This window comes from Alternaria infectoria, assembly GCF_024043175.1.
Source record: "Alternaria infectoria strain BMP 0036 chromosome Unknown scaffold_7, whole genome shotgun sequence".
Lineage (NCBI taxonomy): Eukaryota > Fungi > Ascomycota > Dothideomycetes > Pleosporales > Pleosporaceae > Alternaria > Alternaria infectoria.
This window is the reverse complement of record NW_026250696.1, coordinates 417,541-435,728: the sequence shown is the minus strand read 5'-3', so window position 1 is coordinate 435,728 and position 18,188 is coordinate 417,541. Positions and strand designations below refer to the sequence as shown.

At 53.8% G+C, this 18,188-nt stretch overlaps 5 protein-coding genes across 5 annotated transcripts; 3 read left to right on the top strand and 2 right to left on the bottom strand.

Moving 5' to 3' along the window:
* Positions 1-59: 59 nt before the first annotated feature.
* On the top strand, positions 60-1,253 carry J4E92_005025 (uncharacterized protein; the record flags this gene model as incomplete). The annotated part of the gene is made up of 2 exons (XM_051496409.1): positions 60-700; positions 758-1,253. 2 exons carry the CDS (start codon positions 60-62, stop codon positions 1,251-1,253), a joined length of 1,137 nt encoding a protein of 378 aa, XP_051353129.1.
* A 145-nt stretch (positions 1,254-1,398) lies between these two features.
* On the bottom strand, positions 1,399-3,961 carry J4E92_005024 (uncharacterized protein; the record flags this gene model as incomplete). Its single annotated transcript, XM_051496408.1, has 3 exons — positions 1,399-2,195; positions 2,244-2,642; positions 2,695-3,961. The coding sequence occupies 3 exons, from the start codon at positions 3,959-3,961 to the stop codon at positions 1,399-1,401; spliced, it is 2,463 nt and encodes an 820-aa protein (XP_051353128.1).
* A 732-nt stretch (positions 3,962-4,693) lies between these two features.
* Positions 4,694-8,335, bottom strand: J4E92_005023 (uncharacterized protein; the record flags this gene model as incomplete). The annotated part of the gene is made up of 1 exon (XM_051496407.1): positions 4,694-8,335. The coding sequence occupies one exon, from the start codon at positions 8,333-8,335 to the stop codon at positions 4,694-4,696; it is 3,642 nt and encodes a 1,213-aa protein (XP_051353127.1).
* A 3,011-nt stretch (positions 8,336-11,346) lies between these two features.
* Positions 11,347-12,078, top strand: J4E92_005022 (uncharacterized protein; the record flags this gene model as incomplete). Its single annotated transcript, XM_051496406.1, has 1 exon — positions 11,347-12,078. One exon carries the CDS (start codon positions 11,347-11,349, stop codon positions 12,076-12,078), a length of 732 nt encoding a protein of 243 aa, XP_051353126.1.
* A 1,019-nt stretch (positions 12,079-13,097) lies between these two features.
* On the top strand, positions 13,098-14,551 carry J4E92_005021 (uncharacterized protein; the record flags this gene model as incomplete). The annotated part of the gene is made up of 2 exons (XM_051496405.1): positions 13,098-13,420; positions 13,471-14,551. The coding sequence occupies 2 exons, from the start codon at positions 13,098-13,100 to the stop codon at positions 14,549-14,551; spliced, it is 1,404 nt and encodes a 467-aa protein (XP_051353125.1).
* Between the last annotated feature and the right edge of the window lie 3,637 nt (positions 14,552-18,188).

Genomic DNA, 18,188 nt, shown 5'->3' with positions numbered 1-18,188 from the left:
CAACTCATTTTCTTTCGAGTCCAGGATATCCAAACAATAACACCACACCAAAAGCCGAGATGTCAACACGCAAATCCAGCCGCGCAACCAAGGCGGTAAAATACACGTCCGCATCTGAAGGGTCTGATTTCGAGGACAAGAAGCGAAAGTCCAGGAAGACAACTACAGCTACCCCCAAAGGACCTACAAAAAGAACAAAAGCAGCACCGAACGCGACCACCGTTTCGGGAAAGAAGGCCCCCATGAACGCCAAGCGCCCCGCCGAATCCGACGACAACGAGTCCAGCAATGAAGCCGCCGCCATCTTACCTCCCAAACCCAAGCGCCAAAAGAAAGACCCCGAGACTCTCGCCAAAGAAGCCCACGAGAAGCAAGTCAAAGCCGACAAAGCCTTGCACAAACAAAACTGGCAGGACTGGCTCGCAGCCCACACCGTCGAAGGCGAGATGCTAGAAGAAGAGCCCGACAAGGAAGAAAGCATCACGCAGACCGACGCGCTGAAGAAGTACGGGCTCAAGAAAGAGGAGCTGACGTCTTTACTGCGGTACGAGAAGAAGAACCCGTTGTATGGTGGCACGATGAAGTTGTTCCTAGAGGAGAATGTGAGGGAGTTATGCTTCAGGAAGATGGGGATTCTGGAGGGGGTAGAAGGAGGTGATGACGAAGTGGTCAAGAGGGGAGAGGAGATTTGGGAAGCAGAGTAAGTTGACATATGTGTGTTATCTAACGGAGGAGATATACTAACAGGAAATTCCAGGCATAAAGACGATCCTGAGTCTGGGGACGAAGCGAAACCGACGAAGGTGAAGAAGACCGACAAGTCCACGCCGACAAAAGAGAAGAAGGACGCCCCAGCCAAACCCGAGAAATCGAAGAAGGAAGCCTTAGCGAAACCCACCAAAGAAAGAACGCCCAAGCAAAAGTGGTCAGCATACATATCCGCACACACCCTGGCCGCCGACTCGAACCTCACCGAAGAGCCATCCGACGTCATCAACCAAACAGAGTGCAAGAACAAGTACAGTCTCACGCCCCAGGACCTAGCCTGTCTGTCTTTCTTCCCCAAGAAGAACCCAGTGTACGGGAAAATCATGAAGTTATTCCAAGAGAGCGAGGTGAAGAAGTTGGCATATGTGAAGACCGCTGTTCTAGCTGGAGTGGAGGACGATGGTGAGGATGAAGGGGCGTTGGTGAAGGAGGGGAGGAAGATTTTTGAGGAGCAGCGAGAGGGTGATGAGGATGAGGAAGAGTAGGGGCTGATTGGTACGCGGCCACGACTCATGTGGTCTGCAGCGACATGCAACAACAGGATTCGTGAATTTACGAGATTACCGTCCTGACTTTTCCCTTGTATCCGCTTTTACTGCCCTGACTCCGATCTCACCCATTCCGATACTCTCACCACTTGATAGCCTTCTTGAACACAGGAACCTCCTCGAAATTATCCACACTCCACTTCAACTTGCCATCTCCCGTGATCCACGCACCTTGATCAGTAGCCTTCAGCCCCGTCTTCTCGTTCTCGCTAATCTCATGCTTGCTCGCGCCAATGCTATCCTTTGCCAACCAAACAACCGGCGTCTTACTCGTGAAAGCAGGGTTCAGGTAGGCCTTCTTCAGGTCCTCTTCGCTGTATTGAGGTTCCTCATCTTCGTCAAATTCGCCGTCACGTAGCCAAGCCTTCAAGGCAGTGTAGCTACCGAAGACGTGTGGCTGTAGGAACCGGGCAACAGGCGAGACGACCTTCGACGGCACACGCGTCCGTTCGCTCACGCGATCAATCCTTGACTCTGCGTGCTGAAGAGCTTCAGATTCGCCTTCCTCTGCCGAAGACAGTAGTGGTGCCTGCTCACCGTCTTCAGAGTCGAGCGCGAGATCCGCGGGTAGGTATCGTTCGAGTGGAGCGAAGTAACGGTTCGTGATATAGTTGAAGATGGCGGTGGCGAAAAGTAGAATGACAAGCATGATTAGAGGACCAGTCGCTTCGCGTAAACCGAAGAGACCGATAAGGCACAGCTCGGCGATGTAGATACCAGTGAGAAGATGCTGCAGAGAAAGCGTGTACGCATGTCCTTTAGTGTCGATTTTCGGTGTCGCGGTATACAACAGCTGGTACTGGTAGCACCAGTAGAAGATTACAAGACCGATAGCAGCGACGCCAAGAACGAGAGGCGCAATACAAGAGTAAACGATCGCTGCGATAGATCAGTAACAGGTCGTCTGTGACATCTGAGATGACTTACCGATGACGACAAAGTTGCCGTACTTCGGGAATAGCTTGCCCCAAGCCATACCTCTCATTGTGATGAAGCTATTGTACTTCTGACGGGGGGTCTTATCGAAGAATCTGTCGAAGAAAACATACGACAGCACGTCGGTGTAGTTCAGTATGTTACTTGGGGCATTGGTCAAAGCCTGGACGATAAAGTACGCGAGATAGGTGTTTGATGCTCTCGGCAAACGCTCCGCGAGTTGCTGTGGTACTCGGCTTGGGTCTTTGACGATTTGCGATACTACCGCTGCAGCACCTGAAGCGAGTGTGGTGACAAGGAAGACCTGCAGTACTTGGAAGACAAAGTACCACTTGAGCACCTTCAGCTCAATGACAGTCTTAGTCGGCTCTCCGAATTTTGTAAAGATGTCTGCATTGTGTTAGCCCGAAGGTAGCAAGGTGGGTCAAAGGAGGACACTTACACCTAAAGATTTTCGGTACGTAGCTAGCCAACGCGCTCAAGGCCAGAGAAGGTAGGAGACCACTAAGTAGGCTCATAAGTCCGGATGGCAGCTTGTTGAGGAACGCGAGCCATTTAAAATTCTCGGCGAGATATTCAACGTTCGACAATGCACCGACTACTCCAACTGGAATGGACCAAAGTACGATGACAGCGATGACTAGGGTGATGGCGACTCCACCCTGAGATATCCGACGCGCAGGCGCTAGGTTCAGGTTGGCCCAGATAACTTCATTTGGCGTAGTACCGACAAAGCGAGGGGTGAGAGACAGAATGTCAGACGATGCGATCTGCTGGTAGGCTCGCTGCGCCGCAGGCTGTGTGCGAAACTCAACGAAGACTGCGGCAGCTCCACCAAGGCTCTCAGCTGTCTCGTTCGATTCGCGAGCCTTCTCGATGTCGTTTTCTTTCTCCTTGATCTGGTCCCGGAAATAGCTGATGCTGTCAACTTCCTTGCCAACGACTGGTGTCTTGGACTTATGTGTAGGTCGTAGGGACTTCTTCATTTGCTTAGGTAGCTGTTCATATTTGATGTTGCGGTTGTGGCTCTTCCCAACTTCCTTGTTGACGTTCAGAATTAGGGACATCTCGGCGCCCTCTAGCTCCTCGACTTTCGAGTTCCTCTCTGAAACGAGCGACACAAGCTTCTCGCCTTTGGTAACTGGCCAGATCCTGACTGCATCGTCGCCGAAGAACCGCTGCATGTTGCCTTCGTCGAGAGCTGCGGTAGGTGCCGAGAGGTAGAGCACAGTACGTGAAGACAGTCTCTTCGCGTTCGGCTTCGATAAGTTCCATGCTTGTCGCAATCCGATGAGCCATAGGCGTTCCCGCGCAACAGTGAACATGACAAAACTGAAGAATATCCATGCCACAACGGCATGCGCATAGAGATGGTCCTTGTGCTTCACATTGCCGATACCAACGCGATTAAGTTCCTTGGAATTGCCGCCACCAGTATAATTGGCAGGCAGGAGAATAGGCCAGGTAATGACTGCACCACCGACGCAGATGAAGATAAGAGTCCTCATAAACCGCAGGAATAAGTAAGAATCAAGCGATTGGTGGTATAGCATAAACTTGTCCGGAACGGTCCTCATGGTGTGGACCCATTCGAAGTAGCCCGGCGATTTCGAACATGGCGTGCGATCCTTCTCTGATACGGTGCCAATAAACGTCCGTGGTGAGTAGGTCTTGGGGAAGCGGCGCCAGATGAGGACAAACGCGATCATGTACAAAGTCGCAATCACGGCCGTGGGCACGAAAGCTGCAGCGAGTGACGCGAACGAAGAAGGGCCGCTAGACTTCGTGACAGGGGATGTTAGTACACGCGTTTTGAGTAAAGTCGGGGTGTGGACGCAGGTACGTACCGACTGGACATGGCTGGTGCCATGGTCTTTGGCAACGAACACCGTCTGAAGATCCATGCCGGACGTCTGTTGTGGGGCAAGAGCTGATTAGCAATGCCTCATAGCCGATGCAGGACGAGAAATTGCAGATTGGCAAAGCGGAAGAGGTTGTGACGGAGGCTTTGCGCGCTTCTGCCTGTGTTGACTAGTGTTGCGGAGAGCGATGGGTGAAGCCTGTCAAGCAAGGACGCCGATGACGTAGACGCGTCAGTGGCGCGGACTCATGCAGATCACGTGCGACTCACTTTGAGACAGCAAACCAACATGACAGACCCGGGCTCGTCCAATCATGCACTAGATATATTTAGAGGGCCTAAGGCGTCCAGTACAATTAATGCGCGCATGACGAACCCAGTCGACATTATTACAATTTTATATGTATGCCTACGTAGCCAAGAAAGCCCTATCCAATATTCGTACAACAGTCTATAACGCGTGGTATCGCAGTATGCAAGCCTGTTACCCACTATCCAAAACGCCCACAAAGGAAAGATCCCGATAAAATATCTAACGCCGTCGTATGCAAGAAAATAAACTGAACACTACTGGGCACACCTAGAGCCACAGCAGCCACCTGATCACTCCAATTCCCACACCAAATACTCTCTTGACAGATCCGACGAGCACAACGATGAGCCAAAGACACCACATGAGCGCGACGAGAGCCCATTCAACGAGCATCCACCCAAATCCTCGGATCCAGCGCATCCTGCGTTTGCGCGTGCGAATCATGCGGTCAATCTCGTCTGTGATCTGCTTGACCTGCAGGGGGCCTTGTCCAGAAACCTCACTTGTGATGCGCACAGCTTGGTCCCCGCTTTCTAGGATACGCGGCATGAGGTCCGAGTCCACCGTAGATTGCAAAGCCGAGATCTGGTTGGTGAGTTGCTGAATGGCTTTATCGCGGAAACACTCAAGTGAGGACTGTAGTGCCTTTGTGGATGACTCCAGATCTTTGACCAACATGCGTGCAGCAAGAACGTGCTCTTCCTTGCGCGGAACGGGGTAGAGTCGCATTTTTGATGTAGCGGCAGCGCGACTCAGGAAGTCGGGAGGCGGATCTCTTATACTGTGCGCGCGCCGGTCGATTTCCCTTGCTTTGACGCCTGAGCAGAGGAATAGAGCGCGCACTCGAGCGATGTCCGCTTGGGTAACACCATTCGCGTTTTTGTTACGATCAGCAGCATTATCATCGCCGTCGGCAATGCTCCAATGTCTCCCGTTAAGCCTGGGCCGAGAGGCACTGCGCTGCCTATGCGAGCCCTGTGCGTTTCGGAGTCCAGTGGGAGGGAGGCCCACCATGTCACCGCCAGGCCGAGCGAGGACTTCATTGATGCGCTCCTGACTATGGCTCTGGGTAAGAGTGAGATCTCCTGCGGAAGAGTTCCCGGATATAGTACCAAGGTCCATACGTGGTGGTAAAAGCCGATCAATTCTAGGAGAGCGACTGTTCTTCTGCTCTCGCGCCTGACGTGAGATGTGATGCTCAAAATCCGATTCCTCATCGGGGATTGTGTGAATTGGCCGAAACGAAGGTAGATCAAGATGGTTGCGGTCGTTGTTGGTAACACTACCATCTGTCCCTGCCGTGACGGTCCGACTCATCGGTGGCCGTTTGTTGTGCTTGGCTTTGACAGTGCCATAATCGTCGAAATCGACAGAGTTGCCATCAGACACGGTGTCCGCATCCGAGTCGTCGGCCCGGTCTCTTCTGAAGATGATATCACCGACTTTGGTGCCCTCATTCTTCACGCCCTTGAAGAATCTTGTGACAGCTGAATGTGGTTCCTGGGTGTCCCTGCGACGTAGCTTATCCGGACTAGGCAAGCTACTGACACTATCATTCTTGCGGTGACCGAGTAGATTCATCACAGCACCAGGAGCTGCTAGGATGGCTGTTCCGATGTGTTTGTCCTCTTTGTCGTCTGGAGTTTCCTCGCTGGTCTGCCGAGATCTGGCCTTCCTGTCTGTTCCAGCAGATTCTGGGCGGAATTCGTGTTTGTGATCATCACTATGGTCATGCGAATGGAAAATGCTGTTGAACTTGCCCCGTTTCGCTTTCCTCGTCTGTGAGTTTGATCGACTTGGAGGTGATGAGAGATCGCCTCCAATATGCGGGAAACGTTTGGCGTGTGGAGTGTTTGGAGCTGAGCTGTCTTGGTCGTCGAAAGACGAACGAGGTTCATTATCGTCAATGGAAAGAGAAAGAGCTGTACGAGCCTTCGGTGGCATCTTGAAGTTGCGCCGCTCCTTCATGTATGCGAAGCCGTTCGTGGGGCGGGGTACTTCCAGCGAGTCTCTCGATGGCCTGCTGTCTGATGTGACCTCTTCATTTCGCCCCCATTTGTTCGGCGTATCTGGTGTGAAGTCAGGGGTTGACTTGGGTTGTGACTCTCGAGCTTGTTGCTCAAGAAGCAAAGCCAAAGGACCGGTGTTGTGATCTGGGTCGGTGACTATACGAGTCTTTCGTTTGCGAGTATCTGATTCTGACTCTGAGCTATCGCTATCGTCATGGCTGCGCAGCCGTGAGCCCCGTCTAGAATGCTTGCCGCCTCTGGGGCTATCAGTTCGCAGCGCTGGAAGCAACCTTCGCTTGCGCCCACGTTCGCTGCCTTTGTCGCTCTCGTCACCTGTCGTGTGATCGACTGCGATGCTGGGCAGGCCATCAATCCAACTCTTCCTCCGGTTGTCAGGGTAGTCTTTGCTTGCGCGCGGTGATAGGAAGTCTTTTGGCTGCACCTCCTTGGGAGGCGGATATACCTTCCGGCCGTAGCGATTCTCCACAAGCAGCTTGTTTTCGCCTTGTTCCAGCCAGTGCGCGTCCGCAAGCAACTCTTGTGGGCTGAAGATCCAGCCTTTGTGAGGTCTCGCAGGCTTGCTCGGGGCAGGTGGGACTTCGTGATCGTGGTGTATCTTGGGCAGCTGTACTGCATCGTCTCGACGGTAGCCGGCTCGCTTCGCATGCTGCTCAACGCGATCCACCCACTCGCGTACCTGCTCAACGTCGTCGAATTCTTCCGAAGAGTGGTCGAGCGTCACTCGCTCCCGAGCCCTGCTCCGGCGGTTTCGTATGTATTGGAGAGGGTTGTACGGTCGGCCGAGTTCGTGCTGTTTGCCAGCGTGAGACGGCACGCGGGTGAGCTGTGCCTGGGGACTGCCTGGGACGCTGCTTGAGGAAAAGACGAAATTGCCTGGGTTGTTAGCATCGGGCTTCAGAGGCGGTAGAAATTCTAGAAGCCGCAGATACTCCATGCGAAGCTCGATGTACGCGCGCGCCTTCTCGACTCGAGCAATCGTGGCAGGAGACGGGTTGATGTTCTGCGAGCCTGGAAACGCAATGGATGCGCTTCTCTGCATGGAGGTAGACATGTGGCGGGTTGGGGAGCTCTGGCCGCCCATTGGGGATATGTTGCGTGAAGTGCGCCGTTGCTCGTTGAGATACTGCTTGAGACTGCCGCCAGCGCCATAGTTGGAAAAGCTACCCTCTCGCTGAGAAGCAGAGGGAACTCGTGACTGGGATGCCAGAAGCTGACCACTGCTGATGTGTCGCCTTCGACTCTCGCTCAGGTTCAGCGCCATGTGTACCAGCTGGTTCGGGTCAATGGCCTGCCGTGGCTGCGCGGTGTTGGGCGAGGGGTCTCGGTCACGGGCTGGAGGCTGCATGTTGTATGCGCTCCCCCTAGTCTTGCCAATGCGTATGCGCTCGTCGTGTCGGTCCTGGGAGTCGGTGAAGTTGATGCGGGATGCTGCACCGGGGGCAGGGCCTGGGCCATCTCGCTGTACCTCTCGCGACAGAGGCGAGCTGGCTGCATCCTTCTCGTGTGTGCCATGGTGTCGCGAGGTGCGCTTGCCCTTTGCCTCGTCCCGGTGAGCCTCGTGGTTGCCATGCCGCTGCCGTGGCCCGCTGGGAAAGTTTGAATCTAGAAGGAAGCCGCCAGATCTGCGAACGCGCTGCTTCCGGCGCGCAAAGTCTTCCTCGTGCACCGAGTCCCTAGCCAGCAGGCTGCCCGATGCTGAGCTATCTGCGTCGTTGGTCGCGCCTGTGCCGGGCCTGAAATCTTGGCTCCGCCGCGGGGAAGAGCTCCCTTCGCCGTGGTCGGTGTAGGCGCCCGAGTTGCTGGCGATGTATGTGTGCGAGGAAGTCGTCCAGCGAACCGAGTCTCCCGACGGCCGGCCATGGCTGGAGCTTGCTGACATTGCTGGTGATGGCGCCTATGTCACCTCGAAGGGCCAGGGGGGCGCATGGCGGATGCCGACGGCTGCGCGAGCAGAGGTGCGGCCGTGTCCGGGGTATCGCGACCAGGCGATGTTGCGACGAGATGCTCACGTGTAGGGCCTACGTAGCAGCGTATGAAATCATATGTGGGGTGGGCGGCTCGATGCTGTCTGGAGGATGGCCTCCACCTCGGTAGGAGAAGCATGATCGTCTGCACCCCTGTTTCTCATCCAAACGTCAAGAGTGGGCCCGTGTGCAACAGCTCCTTCACATGCCATTCTGTCTTCACACTCACCAGGCCATCCGTTTTTCTCACAAGACACATCAAAATTCGTGTGCTGGCTGTCGTTTCGAGCTGCTTGACGAGTGTGGAATGTTAATGTTCGTACTACCGGGGATGGTCAGAAAAGCCAGCCACGAACACCAAATGCCGAGGTGGTCTTCAATAACACGCTTCTCAGCATGCAAGCCATATGATACATAGACTGGCCTTGCCAGACGTTCTAGCCCACTCGACCACATGGAACAACTTCAGGCGTCCAGCAATACCGGCACTGTGGTAGCGACTTGTCTTTCCCGTCTTAGTATCAGCGGCAGAATCTAGGGTAGGCTAATGTGTTCGTCGGGTAGTTCGCATGTGCAAAGATCAGACATAGCCGTCCACCTCATACAAAGAAGAAACTAAATGGACCTGTAGCCTACACTAGGTTACAATAAACAAATTGGGATATCTAGCGTTAATGTAGGCTTCAAGGTGATCTTCTTCACACCCATAGCGAACCGATGGGCAGCGGGTACCTTTCCCGAACACCATACTGCTTCGTGCGGAAAGCACAAACGATGATCTGCTAATAGGCTCTCCTGTACTATTGCCGCTCGGCCACGGCATATACCCGAGATATCCTGCAGATCCACAGCGAGCCTGCTCCGAAGGGAGCAAGTTGCCAGCTTTGCAGACTATGGCCATGTATCCGTAGATATGTTTTTGGTGGACGTCTGCATACATTGTTGGAGTCCAGTGCGAGCATGTTCGCGTATTGCTCGAGTAAGCTGAAACCATCTCAAGAGGTTGACTACATGTTCAGCTCTGCTCCGAATAACTGACAGTCGGTTGCACTGCTTCCAAACGATGGACCGAAATGAGTACAGTCCGCATCCGTCGTATTAGAGGCATTGCACTCGCATCTGCAGCGTGAGGCTGAGGAAAAAGCATCGTTGACCCGGACAGAGGGGCAGAGCCGAAGCTGACGGGCTAGTACGTCTGCGCATGATGAGTGTAAGGGTAAAACATGCGAGCTATGTGGTTGAACCTGTGAACCTGGAAGCAGTCTCCTCAACAAGGCCATCGGCAGGGCATGTATGGCTCATCGATTCGCAAACGTGGTTTTTCCTGTACTTCGCAAAAATGACGAGCATCTCGAGACATGAAACGTCGGCCCAGCCCTATGCAGGCTAGGAAGCTTACGAATCGATAAGCGTTACTCACACCCTTTCCCTCCGCAGGGCGCGTGCTTCAGCGCTGGGCGGGAAGGCTGACATGTTGCGCGCTGGAGCCTATCAGGGTAGCATCGGAGCGGTGTCAGAGCTGCATCATCGCGATGGTATGCCTCAAGTCAGGCAGATCGAATGTGGTATTCATGCAACACAGGATGCATGGTGTTTTGCGACCACTGCTCGAATAGGGCAAGAGGGGTACCACGCCCGCGGTAGGGTCTTTTGATGCTAATCGGTGGATAAGGTTTCGTGGCCGCTGGACGTCAGCCTCGGGCCATCTGTCGACCGATCTTACATCTAGTGCCCATATACCGCATATCGGAGAGGTGGCCTAGTCTGACTTCAGCAAGGCGAAGGATCAGGGCCAAACTCCGTGTCTTCGTACATTCTGATTGCGCCCCACCCGACAGACTCGCAAGATGGAGAGCGCAAGATCAACGCCGGCCAGGCTGAAGAAGGCTGCAGCCGATCGCGAATGACGGAGACGTCGTGCTTCCTAGGTGCAAGCCATGCCTCTGCAGCTGGACTCGAGGCTTGCTGAGACACCAATTGGCTCCTTGGATCGGCGACTCTTCGTAAAGCAAGCAAATTCCCACGCTCGCTGATTCGTCCAAAGCCTCGGCTCCGCTTGGGCCAGCCCAAAGGCGTCTTCCGGTACAGGCCCGGAGCAAGGCTGAACAAGGAAATAACGAGAGACAAGTGCAGCGAATGCTGATGCTGCCTTGCCAGAAGCATCTAGAGGGTGTCGTGATGTCGGGTGATGATGCGATGTGAATTGTCAATGTCCAGGTTGCTCCCGGGCTGCGAGAGTCGGTCGCGAGCCGGAACATCGAATTAGGAAAAGCATGACCAAGCCATGAACCACAATGCTCGCTCGCCCTAGCCAGCCCGCAACCCTCCGCTTTCTTGGACGTGCAGTTCGTTGCGAGACGGAATGATCCGAGCAGGGTTTGGACGGCAATCCTTCGTTCCTTTTGATTATCTGGCCCAGCTGGCCCAGAAACCGGCCCAGCTCAGCAGGCTGCGTCACCTGATTCGCCATGGCCTCAGCACACGTCGTTCAGCCTGAGGCAGGAGACCCAATAAGCACTCAGCTCGCCAGCTTGCCGTTTGTAGCGTGGCTTGCAGCTCAAGGCTCGTCCACTCACCTTGAGAAACGAGGCTGACTGCGCCATTCCAGCCTCGTGCGCACTCCACTGGGCCCAGCGAAAATCGGGATATCTTGCTGCCTGGCCCCCCGCCCTTTCTAGATCGACTTGGAAACACATCACACGTCCCTAGTACCCCAGGACTACACCTGCCATTCTCTGAACCTGTCGGTTTTAGCTGCCGTTAGAGCGACAGGACGCGCCCCACCAAGCGAGCCTCCCCAACACTCAGCTGTATCGGACCGTGTGACGGACTTGCACAGCACTACTGGATTTCAGCCTGGTCGGAACCTACCTGGACTTCATCTGGCGCCCTCAAGTTGATGCCTCCTACAAGAACCAGAGCCAGGATGAAAGAAGATGCGGCGACCACTACCCCTACCGTCACGGATACCAAGGCTAGCGAACCAATAGAGCCCGCTCCAGCACCAAGGGAGACCATTGTGACAGCACCTACCATTCAGACGACGCCTGCTACTTCGCCCACCTTTGAAGCAAATTCGAAGCCTCCATCTCGCAGAGTATTGCGACTAAAGTGTCCGCTCTGCGGGGACTATCCCGATGGCTTCCGCAGTGAGCATGAGCTCCGACGTCATACCAACCGTGTCCACAAAAAGGCACGTAAAGTCTGGGTGACCATCGACACTTCGCCCGACAAGTCGTTCCTGGCCAACTGTAAGGCGTGCCAGACCGGAAAGAAGTACAACGAATGCTACAACGCCGCAAGTCACCTTCGACGCATGCACTTTCACCCCCACAAACGCGGTGAAAGGAAGATGACTGCAGCGGAGGCTCGACGCGGCGGGAAGCCTGGCGACTTGGATCCCCCAATGGAGGTCCTCAAAGCCAACTGGCTGCGGGAAGTGGACGAGATACTTGGAGACGACAACGAACCTACCGAGGAGGACGCAGCATCTACATCCTTATCGCCGACTCAGACTATGCCGCCGCAGATACAGCCACAGCTGCAGGCGCAGATTACTCCAAACAAGGCGGAAGTAAAGGCACCACCGACGCCAACTACACCTTCCACTCGGTCGATGGCGATAGATAGCATAGTTGAAAAGCAGAACGCTGCATGAACGCGGGCGCATATTAGATGGCGTATGGAAGGAAACGCCGATCCGCATTCTCATGTAGGCATGTTGAGTCGTGGTTCACCAGACGCGAGTCTGACAAACGGACTTGATCAATCTGCACTCTCTGGCATTGCTCTTTCTGCGGATGCGCCAACTGTTTCGCCCGACAGCGCTCGGAGAGTCGGGAGTCGGGACAGCGGTCGTCTACGAATAATGCCGATCATTACTGATTGCGCAATGTTGATCTTGGAGGAGACTCGGAGCGGTAAAATTATTTGGCGTTGACGGGGTTGACGTTGGATGGCGGCAGGCTGTCGTAGATGTGCAGCAACTGCACAGTAGTTGGGTTGGATTCTAGGCGGCGGCAACGTTTCAGTCTGACGGCGCCGTGACAATTAATCAGATGGATGTGGGAGGGTGGACTATTCTTCGTAGACCCGCATTATGGGCTGTTCGATGCTGCGTTTATAGTGACGATCTTGTAGTACATACATAGTATGAACAAATGACTTTGAACATGAAGTCTAGGAAACGTAAGAATTCTTCGACACGATTAGTTGTAAAGAGAAGAGAGGAGTGAAGGAGGTCCGAATAGGATGTGAGGTGCAATTAAGATACATGTCGATCAACGAAGGGGTGGCGGAACGGTACACCCGACTCAAACGGCTCGTGCGCAGCAATTTGAGTGCTGCATCGTGAATCCTTCGCAGCCACCACACCACCGTTGCAGCCACCACGAGGTATGTCGCTGACGTGTCTACCATGCCACTTTATACACGAGGCTGATTGTCCTGTCTAGCCGCATATTCCTCCGTGCGTACGCCATCGCCTATTATGCGCTTCCTCGCTCTCCGATAGCCTTAGCCTTGCCCGCGGAGTCTTAGATCTGGTCATGGCTGTGTCGCCTGCACACGCTCACGTATCACGACTCGTTACCGCCGCAGAGAGAGTGCGTGCCACTCGCGAAACATAGTGTAGAACACAAGGTAGGGCTTGGGGTATACCACCCACATCGGCGGACTATGGCCTTTCGCCGCGCATACGGTAACCTGGGGAGTTTATACAGCATCCCGCCCCCGGGCGCTGTGGCTTCGTTTGGGTTGACTAGGCCGCAGTATAATTCTGTAAATCTGGGCAGCCTCTACGCCCGCAGCAAGCACAAGTTCCCGGCTGGATGGGCATACTTTGAGGATGGGTCTGTTTTCATACTTCCCTTTGCATGGTTCCCTCACGATACCTTCGAAGCGCGCATGAAGATAGCTGCGCAGTTCGTAAGTGGGTCGACGCCGAGGATGCAGGAGATACAGCGAGAGAATCCGCATATGAAGCGCTTCATCATTATCAAGTGAGTACCACGGCTTACAGTCTGGATGTATGTGCTAACAACCACACCAGTAAGGACACAAGACAGTTGCGCGAGAACACATTCCGCATTCTAGCCCGCAATGCCCAAGATGGGCAGAGAGTATCCGTCGCCGACCCGCCCTTCGAAAACGTCGAGTTGACCCTCGACCCCACCGAAAGCCGCCCGATATCCGCACGTTTCAACGACGCCCCCCAATTGAGATTCGAACACAGATTGCGGAACAGTGAGGCTCTGCAGACGTTTCGCGGTACATTAGTCGATGGCGTCCTACAGCCAAACGTTCGCCTAGGAAATGGTCTGCGCTTGTCGGACAAGCCAGAGATACTGAAGCCCCAGTTGACGGCAAAGAGGCGGGCGCGAAACCACGAGGCTACTAGGCTTCGCGAAAGCGTCGGTCTGCCTCCAAAGGCACCTGCAAAGCTGCTTGACGGGCTGGATGGTCGGTCTTTGAGAGACCGACCTTTCCCCACGAGCTCAGACAGGCGCAAGCCTTTCCCTCGAACATCGCCTCGAGACCGCGATTTAGAGCTTCGAGAAGCCCATTTGGCTCTAAGAGAGCTCGAGCTTATCAAGCTACAGCAGCAGCTCCTGCGACAGACGATGCGCATCCAGAACTCTCCGCCGCGTCGAGAACGCCATCCTCGATCTCAGCCCCACGACGACAACTACACAAACACAAACACAAACACAAACACGCATCGAACACGCGGACCGACCGAAGCACGCACTTACACGGAGTCGGATACCACAGCCGCAGAGATCGAAGCAAGGAAAAAGGCACTCGAACAAGAGGAAGAGCTTCTGAGATACAAGCGCAAGGCATGGCTTCTCGAACAGAAGCTGGCGGAGGCTCCAGCACGTCCTCCACGTTCTCCACGTAGACGCCCAGCTCGCCAGTACGATGACGAAGCGCAAGACTACGACGACACACGATATTCTACTGAAGTTCCACCCGAACGAGACGCCTTATCGGATGTGCAACATGACGAGGGCGCCGCAGACGGTCACGACCTAGACAATTCATCACCGACCGAAGCGCTTCAGAGCCTAAGGTCCCGTATCCAGCTTCCTACGAGGCAGACGATGCGATCACATCGGACGCCACGGTGAATGACTATGAAGTCTCTCGGGCACCAGTCCTTTACTCTCACGAGCCGACCACGAAACGATACCGCCTGTACTCGCAATGCGAACGAATAGCATAATACTTCAGTAACATAAGAAACGACTCTCATACGATGAGCACGCATATTGCTATATCAATGTACCATACTCAGCCATCATATGATACCCTGTACGAACGACTATAGATGCAACGATAGATAGACCTGTTAGAATCATACTTCACTCTCATCTCTTCTTCGGCGCACTGGGTCATACTCACCCTGACAGAATGCAAGAAGCACCAGGAGTGCACCACGTTCAAGATTAGCAATCTTTCTCGTTTCCATAAACTCACGGATGATACCGTGCCTGTTAAATGTCCGACACTTGAATGGCACGATGGTTTCGGTTCGGGTACGGTATCCAGTAGGCCACCATGTCTATCTCAATCTCTCATACCCCGAGTACGGGATCTTGGGACCAACATTTCCAGGAACTATTGACCGTCGCTGTGGATGTCATCACATCCAAATACGATGACGCTTTTTCCAGCACCATAACGGGAAACTGTCGCGCCAACAGGGAACCATCATGTCCATTTTACGTACTATGTCCGCCAAGCACGATAGAACGCTGCTCGGATGCAAACGGGGCCGTCAGACTAGGAACCAGGCGTGTCAGGGTATCCCTTGCGATCGAACGGCATGGCAGGGGAACCAGCGAGTGAACCACGTCAGGGCAGTGATCTGAGCATCTTGTTTCAGGGAAAACATTAAACATTTAGCTTCCATGGACGGCGATGCTTCAGAGGTAATTGGGGTAGGTTATCAAATCTTGCATGCATCTTGATTTCATAACTAGAGAGTTATTGACGTGCCCGAGGAAAGAGGAGGATGTGATTCACATGGAAAGACCTTTTGCAAATCTCTTGTGCTATCGAGCGGTGCCTCAGCACGCCACAGTCACCTTGGCCCTCCGCAAAGTCGCCGAATCCGTGTTCTTGCCTTCGCCGACGTACTGTTCACTCAAAGCTTGCAGCTTGCTCCACCTTCATTTGACCTTCAGGATGTGCGCGCGCCTGGAGAGATAATGTTTCACGAGACCGCGAAGTTGTCACACGTATCATCGACAAATGAAGTGGGAGATCAGTGCAAAGAGTCACAAATCTACCGCCAGTTAATCTTTGGTATCAAGATTGATTAATGTACAACGACATAAACCTAACAATATATTCGAGGTCTTGCAATATATTGTCTTTATAGCAGGACCGAAGTGGTGGTTTGTTCGCCAATTGAAGTTGACGGACACGTCACCGGGATGCATGGGAACAAGAAACCGAGGAACATTGGGCTATGCTGTGAACGTTGCCTGGCAGTGACAGATGACAATCAAAGCTAGAACCGTGTGGCTAATCCAAATGAAGATCGCTAATCGGGATCGGACATGTAGCAAAGAGGCGTAGATGGTACGCCGCAACGATGCCCAGGTGTGGGATTCTTCTCTTATATTACCGCAAACGTACAATGACGCTGTGACTGACAAGACGAGGAATCAATGTTGCGATTGGTAGGAATAGCAGAGTGACAGAGTGACCAATGCACGTGGCGGCCTGGGGTTCAGGACAGAAGGTTTGATCTAAGGTTTATCGGCTGCTACCGACATCTATCTAGGGATCTGAACTAAGATGACGGAATCGCAACACCTGACTAGGACACAGCCGAATGTTGGTAGCCCGTCACCCCGTATACCCGAGCTGTCGAAGGTTTCCCAAGTTTCCCAAGATTCAGGGGAATTCATCGATTCTCTTCGCGACAAAGCTAAACGCGCGGGCATCTAGATTTCGGATCTAGGCGCAACTCTACGTTGGCCTGCATTTCGGCGGGGTTGGCCGTTGATTGGCTGCTCACGTGGTGCAGGAGAAACCATCGGCTTCCAAGGTTCATTGCGAATCTAGTGAACATTAGCATGTACTGTCGACCATGAGCGCATGACGCTTGCCCGCGCGAAGTTGTCTGCACAGCTCCAGCCCACATTTCAGATTGCATGCGACAGCGTCGCCCCACGACACGTGCCGTCTGGACACCGCACCACGTCTCCACTGCCCGCAAAAAGGAACAAAACGCTGTTCGGACAATATCCCAAAAGCAACCGACTCCTTCGGGCATTAACACCCTGCATCGACACGTCGAGTCGAGGCCACCCATGGCTACCGTGGGTCCACTGCCATACACGTCATGCTGTAACGTTGTCGGCTCGGTTGCAGTAGCGGATAACAGAGAAGGTTATTACGCCGCTGAATCGCCGTGGTGTTCAACACCAGAGCAACCTTTGCTGGAGTGGAGTTTCGCACCCTTGTTCCAAGAAACCCACTGAATGCGACTGACTTCCTTAAACGGAGATCTGCAACTGCGAGTAATGCACAGCAAGCATCTGCCACGTCGAGTCAGAAAACTCCACAATCCGAACGCGACACCACACCACTCAAGTGGAGTCCATGTTCGGCTATGAGCATTTGGAGAGAGGCCTCGTCTAGGAGATAGTCGTAAGCCGGGGATTCATTCCCGTCTTCTCTAGCGCAAAGTTTGCGGGAGGCGCGTCAAGTTGACAACTGACAGCTGAAGAGGAAGACCAGGGCAGTCGGAAGAGCATCCCTTAGGCTGGTTATCTACCCCGAGGGTGTTGTATACGAAGCACGGGCGGCTGCAAACCTTTGTCTGCACAGATCACGGCTGCAGACAGCTAGATCCAAACCCTGGTGTTCCTCCAACGGACGTGTCCAGGATTATGACAATTCGACGTGTCGGATGCGAAGACCGACCACACACAGGAACACATCACGATTGCAGTTTCTCTTTAGCCATGGCGGTCTGCAGATTTGCACAGGGATCAGGTGTTGATGTAAGGTATGCCGCAAGGTGCACAAAAATGTACTCGTGGCTGATGCGGGGGGTTGGTTATGCGACGCCCAACCCCCAGCTTTGTTTCGACTGCGACAACATCGAATTGTTGGACCTGTCAGCATCGTGAAGTATTCCATCGTAGATCTCAGCTTACAGCGCCGATAGCCGGCATACTATCGATAGCACCCGGAACCCCTGTCTTAGGAAGCATCCCTATTTGAGCTCGTCAAGCCTCAATCCTTCGATCATCTGCCGCGGGAGGCAAATCTCACGATCGCCGACATCTCATTGTGCCTTGCATTAGCCCACACTATCGGCGCAATCGGCATCCTTGCGGCCGGAACATTAGCCTACCAGACTAAAGCGATCTTTGTTGTGTCCAAAGGGGACGCCGGCGAGTCGACGTCGTAGCACCACCAGCCAGGCACGCCAGGCGACCGACTAGTACCCAACTATCCAGCGACAAGGGACCTATAACGTGTCAGCGGTTTTTGGCTTCTCCGGTATGTTTACCCTACAGAAATTCTCTCTTCGTCATCGATCTACAGCTCCCCTTCCCCAACACGCTGTGCCGCCCCCAGTTATCAAACTTTCCCACTTGTCCCATTTGCTTTTTTGACGGCCGCAACGTGGTAGCGTTCCACGAATACAATGGCCCTGTTTAAGAACAAGATGCGATCAGCTCACGGAGTGTTCTCTTCTAAACGGCCTACTGATCCTGCCAGGACGTCGAATACCACTAT